Raw genomic sequence first — 10,661 nt, 5'->3', positions numbered from 1 at the left:
TAATAGTACAGAAGAAATGTGGTACATCAAAGTCCTTTGAAAAACAATTGTATGTACAAAAAACATATATAAAATATATCCATATGTACAAACATGTTTGTGTAAAAGTAAAAACACTTGGGTGTCAAAAAATCAAAACTTAACACTTTTTTAATACTGTAAGAATAAGACACATTAGTAGAAATAATAGTATTTCAATGTAATTTTCAACATATAGGCCTACTGAATGTCAGGCTTCAGGTCTGCAGAGGTGTACTGCCATCACTCCCAGCAGCATTAGAAGAAATAAGCTGGACATCACCCAAGCAGCCACGTATATGTAGAACACAGCATCACAGCGGTCTGTGAAAGATCAAGAAACATGAAATGGACACGTTTATTTTAAATATTGGTTAGGTTAGGTAATGCAATCAAAGTTTTTCAAGGTTTCTTTATTTTTTAAAGTAAAACCAATTCTGACATAATGCTGCACACTTTACAGATGCAGATACACAAACGTGTACAGTAACAGCAAATCTTAGGCCCTATTTGGCTAACGCTGCTAAGAATATCTTCATAAACCAGTCAGCCCCCATCACCTAATTGTCTTTGTGCGAAATGCGAGTATGGTTCTACATGTTTAGATGAAAATAGTAGGATTCATTTGATACATAATGTCTTGATGATGCCATGGGTCACAATCAGGGCTCTAAATTAACTTTTTTCATCACCAGTCAACATGGCTAGAAGATGTTAATCTTACTAGCCAAACACATTCACAAATGGGTCAAAGTGGCCAGTAAGTTGGAATTTTCTAAAAGCCAAACTGAAATTTCACCAGCATTTGGCCGGTTGGCTGGTGTTAATTCAGAGCCCTGGTCACAATATAGAGATATCTCTTTTAACGTGCAGCAAAAACACTGACAAAATGTGAATGTTCCTCCAAGAAACATCTGAAGGTTCCTCAGAGAGCTTTAAGGAGTTCCTCCACTGGCAAACTGAAGATTCTTCTCTCTTTTTTAAAGCTATTTTTTGGGGATTTATGCCTTCATTTTGTAAGGGCAGTGTCATGGTTTGCATTTAGTATTTTTCCTTTCATGCAATTGTCATTGGTTACATTTCTGGTAAGAACAATGTACCTGCTTTGTTGTTATGACTCTTATTACAAAAACGATTTTGGGATACTTTTATTTTGACATGCAATTTGAGTAGGAAATCGCCTGAAGCTTAGTTACAGAAATCAGTTCGTCCGTAGCTGCAGTGGAGACCGCTGCCTTTGTCTTCCACTCCTCATTTTGACTTCAGTTTGTGTCCATGTTTGTTCAAGCAACGTCTGTAAGTATTTGTTTACCTTATTTCATGCAGGAAATTCATATTTTGATGTTAGTAGATTAAAAATGCTATTAAAAACGAACTATTTTCACAATGCCATAGGAAACACATGGTGTAGCTTAGCTTAGCAGTATTTCATGTCTATTCATGTACATTTTCTGATGTATGTTTTTCATATGCTTGTATTTCAGTTTCACAACTTTATTCATTAAAATCACAAGAAAGAAACTACTTCTGTGGAGTTGATGAGTATCTGTTTAGCTGCTTGGATAGCTAACTCTTAGTGAGGCCAAGACAGTGAAAAGACGGCATCACAACAAGCATGGAGCAGCGCTGTTTCAAAGCTAAGTGGCAAACCAACTCACAACTGGCTTACATTTACTGAACTGTCTTTCAAGTACTATCTAAATGATGGAGCGCAGACCAGCGAGATTTGAGACTCAATCACATGCATCTCATGGTGCCCAAGCTTCAGTTAGCTCCAGATCTAGCATTGTGTTTTTGCAAGCTAAGGCTAAAGCCGACGCCGCTCAAACTAGAGCAACATTCATAAAAAAAGAGGCAGAAATTAAGCTGGAACAAGCACGTCTGCAAGCCGCACTGGATACGCTCAAAGCAGATGAAGAGCTAGAAGCAGCAATAGCTGAAATGCAGACACTAGAAGCTGGATTAATGGAAATGGGCTATGAGATAAAGAGTAATGCCTCTAGTTCAGATCTCGACGAAGCTAAACAACAACTTCTTACAAAATATGTGCTGGAACAAAGGAGTGTTAATACAGGTACCACACCATATCAGATGAGGAATGCAGATGTTAGCACACCAAATCCCCACGCTGCTACAGATCTACAAGCGCCAATAAATCACACAGCTGCTGATTATGGCCCGCCTCCTCTTCTAAGCGCCCAGCGAGATAGCAGCCCACAACCTCGCTCAAGCAATGGTCCTCCACCTGTACCTGCTCCCCGGCGTTCTAGCCCCAGAGTGCCTGACCATACCAATACTGTGCCACCAGATTACCAATCATTCAATCTCACCAGCGATCTTGCTAAATTCTTAGCACGCAGCCGCATGGTAACGTCAGGGCTCAGCTCATTTGATGACCAGCCCATAAACTACTGGGCATGGAAGGCGTCATTCAAGAGTGCAATAGCTGGCTTAGACCTGTCCGCAGCAGAAGAGCTGGATCTTCTTGTGAAGTACCTGGGCAAGGACTCGGCTGAGCAAATCAAGCGAATTAAAGCTGTCAACATTCGACACCCGCCAGCTGGATTGTCATTGGCCTGGGAACGGCTCGAGGAGAATTACGGCTCACCTGAGGCTATAGAGCACGCACTTTTCACAAAGGTGGAAAAGTTCCCCAAGGTTTCATCTAATGACCCACGGAAGCTGCGTGACCTAGCAGATCTACTGTCAGAGCTGGAGTATGCTAAGCTAGACGGCAGTCTACCAGGCCTGTCATACTTAGACACTGCCAGAGGCATACACCCCATAGTGGAGAAATTGCCCCACAACATACGAGAGAAGTGGATATCGTATGGCTCAAGATACAAACGCACTCATCTTGTCAGCTTTCCACCATTCTCTGTGTTTGTGAAGTTTGTTCTCACAGAGGCTAAAGCACGCACAGACCCAAGCTTCAATCTCTTCGCTTCTTCGTCTACACCTGCAAATGTGAAAAAGGGCTACTCAGACCGGTCAGCTAAAACACCTGTGGCGGTCCACAAGACGCAAGTCTCTTCTACTGGAGAGTCACCCAGTGAGAACGAGAACAGTGCAGTGAACCCAGGTAAACAGTGTCCGATCCACCAAAAGCCACATCCGCTCAAGAAGTGTCGCGGGTTCAGACTGAAGGCAATGGATGAGCGTAAGCAGCTACTCAAGAAGTACTCCATCTGTTTCCGTTGCTGCTCCTCTACTCAGCACCTGGCTAAAGATTGTACAGCTGAAATCAAATGTACCGAATGTGAAAGTGATGCCCACGTATCAGCACTCCATCCCGGTCCAGCCCCTTGGCCACCCAAAGCGTCTCCTCCCCCAGCAAGCCATGGCGGGGAGGGCGACAAAGCGGACAGCCAAGAGGTGACTTCAAAGTGTACACAGGTGTGTGGAGAAGGAGTAAGCCCACGAGCATGTTCCAAAATCAGCCTAGTCAATGTGTACCCTGCTGGATGCCAAGAACAGTCCAAGACAATGTACGTCATTCTGGACGATCAGAGCAACCGCTCTCTTGCTCGCTCCAAGTTCTTCGACGTCTTTCAGATCAAGGGATCTTCGCATGCATACACATTGAAGACATGTGCCGGGCTAACGGAGATGTCCGGGAGAAGGGCTTGCGGATTCACCATTGAGTCAGTCGACAAGAAGCTGAGTCTTTCCTTACCTACTCTTCTTGAGTGTGATCAGCTCCCAAGCAACCGCTCCGAAATACCTACGCCAGAAGCTGCCCGCCACCACACTCATCTGAAGTGCATTGCGGATGAAATCCCACCTTTGGATCCTGACGCCGACATCCTCCTCTTGTTAGGCCGGGACATCCTAAGGGTGCACAAAGTCAGAGATCAGATCAACGGTGTGGGCAACACCCCATTTGCACAGAAACTGGATTTGGGGTGGGTAATCGTCGGAAACGTTTGTCTTGGATCCACCCACAGACCTCTCCAGGTGAACAGCTTCAAGACCACAGTGTTGGAAAACGGTCGTACAAGCTACCTTCAGCCGTGCAGTGGTCAAATCAAGGTGAAAGAAACCTACGCAGAAAAGCCCAACAGTCGTCATCAGCTAGCGCTTAGCCGAGCATACAGCACGATGACACCTCTCAACGTTGAGAGCCTGGGTCAAGGTATCTTCGATCGCACCTCAGACGACCACAAGCTTGGACCTTCAGTTGAGGACATGGAGTTCCTGCGAATCATGGATGAGGAGTTCCATCAAGATGACGCCAACAACTGGGTTGGTCCTCTACCTTTCCATTCGCCGAGGAGACGGCTACCCAACAACAGGCAGCTCGCCTATGACCGGCTCATGTCCCTACGGAGGTCACTGGACAAGAAACCTGCCATGAAGGCGCACTTCTTGGACTTCATGGAGAACATGCTCAAGCGACAACACGCAGAGGTCGCACCACCACTCCAAGCAAACAAAGAATGCTGGTACTTACCTCTGTTCGGAGTCTACCATCCGAAAAAGCCAGACAAGATCCGCATCGTCTTCGATTCCAGTGCAGCCTATGACGGAGTGTCACTCAACGACGTCCTCATTACAGGCCCCGACCTCAACAACAGCCTAGTGGGCTTGCTCATGAGGTTCAGGAAAGAAGCGGTGGCTGTCACAGCTGATATCGAACACATGTTTCATTGCTTCGTGGTGAAGGAGGACCACAGAGACTTCCTTCGCTTTCTGTGGTACCAGAACAATGACATGACACGTGAAGTCACAGAGTATCGGATGAGAGTCCACACCTTCGGAAACAGTCCCTCACCTGCCGTCGCCATATACGGCTTACGAAGGGCTGGCGAAGAAGGTGAAGCAGAGTTTGGTCCTGCAGCTCGAAGATTTGTTGAACGCGAGTTTTACGTGGATGATGGACTGAAATCATTCAGCACTGAAGAAGAAGCCATCAATGTCGTAAAGCAAACTCAACAAATGCTTGCAGCCTCGAACATCAGGCTACACAAGCTCACTTCCAATCGACCTGCAGTCCTGGAAGCCTTTCCGCCTGGTGATCGTGCTCAAAATATTGAAGACCTGGATCTCTTCGCGGATGACCTGCCTATCCAACGCAGTCTGGGATTGTCCTGGAACATCTCAATGGACACATTCACGTTCCGAATCACCTGTGAGCAGAAACCCTTTACCCGGAGGGGGGTGCTGTCGACCGTGAACAGTGTCTACGACCCACTAGGGTTCCTAGCCCCAGTAACCATTCAGGGCAGACTGCTCTTGAGAGAGCTCACCAGCCTGGCATGCGACTGGGACTCGCCTCTCCCACACCACATGGAAGCAGAGTGGATGAAATGGAGAGACTCATTACAAGACCTAGAGGAACTTCAGATCCCACGTGTCTACACACCCATTTCTACATCAGGGGCCCAGCGAAAGGAGCTTTGCGTGTTTGCTGATGCATCAGTGAAAGCTGTGGCTGCAGTGGCATACATCCGAGTCTCATCTCAAGAGGGGCATGTAGAGACTGGCTTTGTGTATGGGAAAGCGAAGTTGGCGCCTCAACCTGACTTAACGATTCCGAGGCTTGAACTCTGCGCGGCAGTGCTCGCCGTGGAGATGGCAGAGATGATCACAACAGAGATGGATGTGACGTTCGACAACGTAGTGTACTACACTGACAGCAAGGTGGTGTTAGGATACCTCCACAACCAGACACGGAGGTTCTACGTTTATGTGCACAACAGAGTCCACCGCATACGGCACTCACCATGCTCTGGACAGTGGAGATACGTACCTTCGGAGTTGAATCCAGCGGACTACGGCTCTCGCTCTGTGCCAGCGGCTCTTCTCAGCAGCACGACATGGCTTAAAGGACCAGCCTTTCTCACCAAGCCATCTCTGTACCCCTCCGAGCCTCAAGAGGCCTACGACCTTGTCGATCCTGCGGCAGACTCTGAGATACGTCCCCAGGTGACGGCAAACATTGTGCACATCCCTGAAGATACTGTGCAGCCTGAGCGCTTCGAGCGCTTCTCCAAGTTAAGCAGTCTGACCAGAGCAATAGCTCACTTGATCCACATTGCTCGCACCTTTTCTCACTCTACTCCCACCAACAGCTGCAGAGGTTGGCACATCTGTCCGCCCTCGGTGGAAGAGATGGCACAAGCCAGAGAGTGCATTCTGAAGAGTGTCCAGAGAGTGCGCTATCAAGAAGAGATCAAGTGCATTCAAGAGGGCTCGAACATTTCCTCATCAAGCAGCCTGTGCAAACTGAACCCGATTCTCGACTCAGATGGACTGTTGAGAGTTGGAGGCCGCATAAGGCACTCCGGCCTAGACTTGGATTATGTCAATCCCATCATTGTCCCCAGTCGTCATCACCTGTCAGTGCTTCTCATACGCCACTACCATGAAGCTGTGAAACACCAGGGCAGGCATTTTACAGAAGGTGCCATCAGGTCAGCAGGCTTCTGGATAGTTGGTGCAAAACGAAGCATCGCCAGTCTTCTGTTCAAGTGTGTGACCTGCAAGAAGCTGCGGGGAAAAACAGAACAGCAGCAAATGGGAGACTTACCAACTGAGCGGCTACAGGTAGCACCACCCTTCACATACGTCGGTGTTGACGTATTCGGTCCATGGGAGGTTACTTCACGCCGCACTAGAGGAGGACACGCCAATTCCAAGAGATGGGCAGTGATGTTTTCATGCATGTGTACGCGAGCAGTGCACATTGAGTTGATCGAGACGATGACTGCCAGTAGTTTCATCAACGCTTTGAGACGTCTCTTCGCCATCCGAGGTCCTGCACGGCAGATCCGTTCCGACTGTGGGACGAACTTTGTAGGTGCCTCACGGGAACTGCAAATGTCCAGCACTGACGCATCCCCAGAGAGTGTCGAGAGATACCTCAGCGACCAGAACTGCACCTGGGTGTTCAATCCGCCCCATTCATCCCATATGGGTGGAGCCTGGGAGCGGATGATCGGGATCGCCAGGCGCATTCTCGACTGTATGCTACAAGAGCAAAGAGCCCAGCTGACACATGAGGTCTTGTCTACACTTATGGCCGAGGTAGCTGCAGTGATGAACGCTCGACCACTCATCCCAGTATCGTCAGACCCAGAGTCAACTTTGATCCTCACTCCATCCATGCTCCTGACCTTGAAGACGGGGTCAGCCCCTCCTCCTCCTGGCAACTTCGAGGGTGGGGCTAGGTACAAGGAAGAATGGAAGAGAGTCCAAAATCTGGCTGACATCTTCTGGGGCAAGTGGAGGCGCGAGTACCTTCACACGTTGCAGCTCCGTCAAAAGTGGCAGGACAAGAAGCCCAGCTTGAAATGCGGAGACGTAGTTCTACTCAAAGATTCTCAATCAAAGAGAAACGAGTGGCCCATCGCTGTCATCACAAAGACTTTCCCAGGGCAAGATGGACTAGTCCGGAAGGTCGAGGTGACTACTGCGAGGGATGGAAACAAAAAGACTTTCTCTCGTCCCGTCACAGAAGTGGTCCTGCTTCTGTCCGAAGACCGCACCTGCAATGAAGATAGTTAATTGTGGGTTCTTACAGACCCCAGGCGGGGAGTGTCATGGTTTGCATTTAATATTTTTCTTTTCATGCAATTGTCATTGGTAACATTTCTGGTAAGACTAATGTACCTGCTTTGTTGTTATGACTCTTATTACAAAAACGATTTTGAGAGACTTTTATTTTGACATGCGATTTGAGTAGGAAATCGCCTGCAGCTTAGTTACAGAAATCAGTTCGTCCGTGGCAGCGGTGGAGACAGCTGCCTTTGTCTTCCCCTCCTCATTTTGACTTCAGTTTGTGTCCATGTTTGTTCAAGCAACGTCTGTAAGTATTTGTTTACCTTATTTCATGCAGGAAATTCATATTTTGATGTTAGTAGATTAAAAATGCTATTAAAAACGAACTATTTTCACAATGCCATAGGAAACACATGGTGTAGCTTAGCTTAGCAGTATTTCATGTCTATTCATGTACATTTTCTGATGTATGTTTTTCATATGCTTGTATTTCAGTTTCACAACTTTATTCATTAAAATCACAAGAAAGAAACTACTTCTGTGGAGTTGATGAGTATCTGTTTAGCTGCTTGGATAGCTAACTCTTAGTGAGGCCAAGACAGGCAGTATGAGGGAGGACAGGAAAGTAGTGGCTCCCGGTGTCTTTAGTAATGCACTACAACTTGGTCATTGACAAACATGGGTTCATAGTGTTTGTAAACACGATGTCGTGAGGAGGTGCAAGATACTGGCAGCCAACCACATGAGCAATTTTTTTGCGGTTTCCAACAATCAGAGGTTGAGTTGTGCACGGCTAGGTTCGTGCAGCCAGAGGAAAACTAAAATTTAGAACCCATGTATTCTGGTAGCAGCATATTTATAACACGGTATCTTAGCTGGATAAAAAGCAAAGGTCATATACCGCACCAGGTTCTCTGCTGTAGTGCAGCGTCTTGGAGAAGCTCTGCCCAGCAATCTGCACCACGCAGGAACACGCCACGCCTCGCTCCCATGTCTCCGCCGGAATCAGGACCTGGTTCTTCTGGGTGAAGCGCCTCGGCGGACCATGACCATTGTCCTCCTCTAGGGCGGCGACGGCCCATCCGCCCTCCACAGAGCCCTCGATTAACCAGGAGACACGGGCCTGTGAGGGGTGGACTCCCGACACGAGGCACAGGAGCAGCACTGCGGAGGTGTAGGCCACGGGCGGGACAATTTCGATGGAAGGAGGTAACTCCTTTCCATGGAGGGAAGAACTCACCGGCTCTGTCAGAGAAAATGGTTGCATCAAAAGTAGGTTCACTGCTGTTTCAACTGGCAGAGTGAGAGGCAGAGAGGGGTGATGAGATGTGGGATTAAGAATTTTCAAATCAGCCTTTGAGGTCTCTTTAGGGCCCCTTTAAGAATCACACTAAATTAACTTTTCACCGTAGGCTACTTGTAGTATGTGCAGGTGCACACGCACGCACACACACACACACACCTCATTATTTAGAAATCACATTACATTTCCTTGTACCATGCAGACAGAGAAAGTAAATAAATAACAGATTTTTCACTGACTGTTACCCACCTGTTACAGTGAGCCGTGTCCCATTGCCAACATGTGCAAAACTTCCTTGTGACACCACACAGTAATACATGCCTGCATCGTTCATGGTAGCATCTGGGATGGTGGCCCTACACACACTGACCCACGTGATGTCCTTCCCATTACTCTGGTCAACCTTCTCCACTCTGTCTGACATGTGGAGTGCCATGGGCTTCCTTGGGTCCAGCTTCAGCCAAACCACTCGTGAGCATTTGGAGTAGAGTTCCCCGATGTCACAGTGCAGTGATGCAGAGCTGCCCAGTGTCACCTCCACGTCGGGAGACTGGGTCACAATGAAGGAATTCGCTAGACAGGCAGACAGGCAGGAATAGAGACAGACAGACACACAGACAGGCAAGCATAGAGACAGATAGACAGACAGACGGGGAGACAAGTAGGTAGACAGACAGACAGACAGGAAGGCATAGAGACAGACAGACAGACAGACAGACAGTGAGACAAGTAGGTACAGAGACAGGCAGAGAGACAGACAGACAGGGATACAGACAGACAGACAGGCAAGCAGGAATACAGACAGACAGAAAGGCCGACAGGCAGACAGAGACAGGGAGACAGACAGAGAGACAAGCAGGTAGAGAGACATACAGAGAGACAGGGATACAGACAGGCAGGCAGAGAGACAGACACACAATAAGAGATTTTACACGGATGATGGTAAACATGGTACAATTTCACTCAAAAGTATCTTTATAAACAATAAATCCAGCCTAGTTGGATATGTATGTCTATAATTTGATGTGTGTTTAAGTTCTTGAAATGTGTTGTTGATGTAGTATTTCCTTTGAAGAATTTACAAAAAAGAAGAACAATTTATATATGTATAAAAAGGTGTGCTACAGTACCTTGAGCAAGAACCGCGCACAAGAGCAGATGACTTGCCGTCATAGCTATTCTGAGCTTGACCGGGATACACATGTCTTCATTTCATCTGATCTGAGAGGCTGCACCTGAAACAGTGCAGTATGTTCATTTCCTACAACTGACCTCAGACGCTAGGCAGTACAGTAGTCTACTTTTGAAAAAACATTATGACCACCTTGGCAACAGTAGTATACACATACAGTGCAATACATAAACGTGCACATACATACACAGTATTAATACGATAGAGGAATATCTACTCTGATTCTGTATGCTTTTAAGTATCACTCTCTAGAACAACATCATTTTAATTTTATCTCAGTCGAGTATCCCGCGTCTCTGAGAAAATGCATTGTTATAGCTATTTTAACCCGTTTAATTGTAATCTGTAAGCCTGGTAAAAGAATATGTTGTCTTGAAAGTTGCATCAACAGGTCTCAAAGACAAGAAAAGTAACAGCAAATGGAAAAGGCCAAATGGGGCAAGGTGCCAAGTCCCACTTTTGAAATAGAAAATGTCACATTGCTGACTTTACAGCTCTGACAGGAAACTGTACCCCTAACATTCAGTGGGCGTTGTGTTGCAGCACTCTCTCTCTCTCACACACACACACACACACACACACACACACACACACACACACACACACACACACACACACACACACACACACACACACAGCACAGCA

General features: G+C 47.1%; 1 protein-coding gene across 1 annotated transcript; it reads right to left on the bottom strand.

Annotated features, from left to right (window-relative positions):
* Nucleotides 1–222: 222 nt before the first annotated feature.
* On the bottom strand, nt 223–10,027 carry LOC134436824 (M1-specific T cell receptor beta chain-like). Its single transcript, XM_063186174.1, has 4 exons — nt 9,955–10,027; nt 9,074–9,397; nt 8,428–8,766; nt 223–342 (listed from the first exon to the last, which is right to left on the bottom strand). The coding sequence occupies exons 1-4, from the start codon at nt 10,025–10,027 to the stop codon at nt 230–232; spliced, it is 849 nt and encodes a 282-aa protein (XP_063042244.1). The 3' UTR covers nt 223–229.
* Between the last annotated feature and the right edge of the window lie 634 nt (nt 10,028–10,661).

The sequence above is a fragment of the Engraulis encrasicolus genome, chromosome 20 (genome assembly GCF_034702125.1).
Source record: "Engraulis encrasicolus isolate BLACKSEA-1 chromosome 20, IST_EnEncr_1.0, whole genome shotgun sequence".
NCBI lineage: Eukaryota > Metazoa > Chordata > Actinopteri > Clupeiformes > Engraulidae > Engraulis > Engraulis encrasicolus.
The sequence above is the reverse complement of the archived record's forward strand: the minus strand, read 5'-3'. Positions and strand labels throughout refer to the sequence as shown.

Excerpts from the sequence above, each read along its gene's own strand:
- LOC134436824 (XM_063186174.1), bottom strand. The coding sequence starts at position 10,027 with ATGTGTATCCCGGTCAAGCTCAGAATAGCTATGACGGCAAGTCATCTG. Across the intron at positions 9,398-9,954 it reads GTGCGCGGTTCTTGCTCAAG|CGAATTCCTTCATTGTGACC; the intron begins GTACTGTAGCAC and ends CTGCCTGTCTAG. Across the intron at positions 8,767-9,073 it reads GACACGGCTCACTGTAACAG|AGCCGGTGAGTTCTTCCCTC; the intron begins GTGGGTAACAGT and ends TTTCTCTGACAG.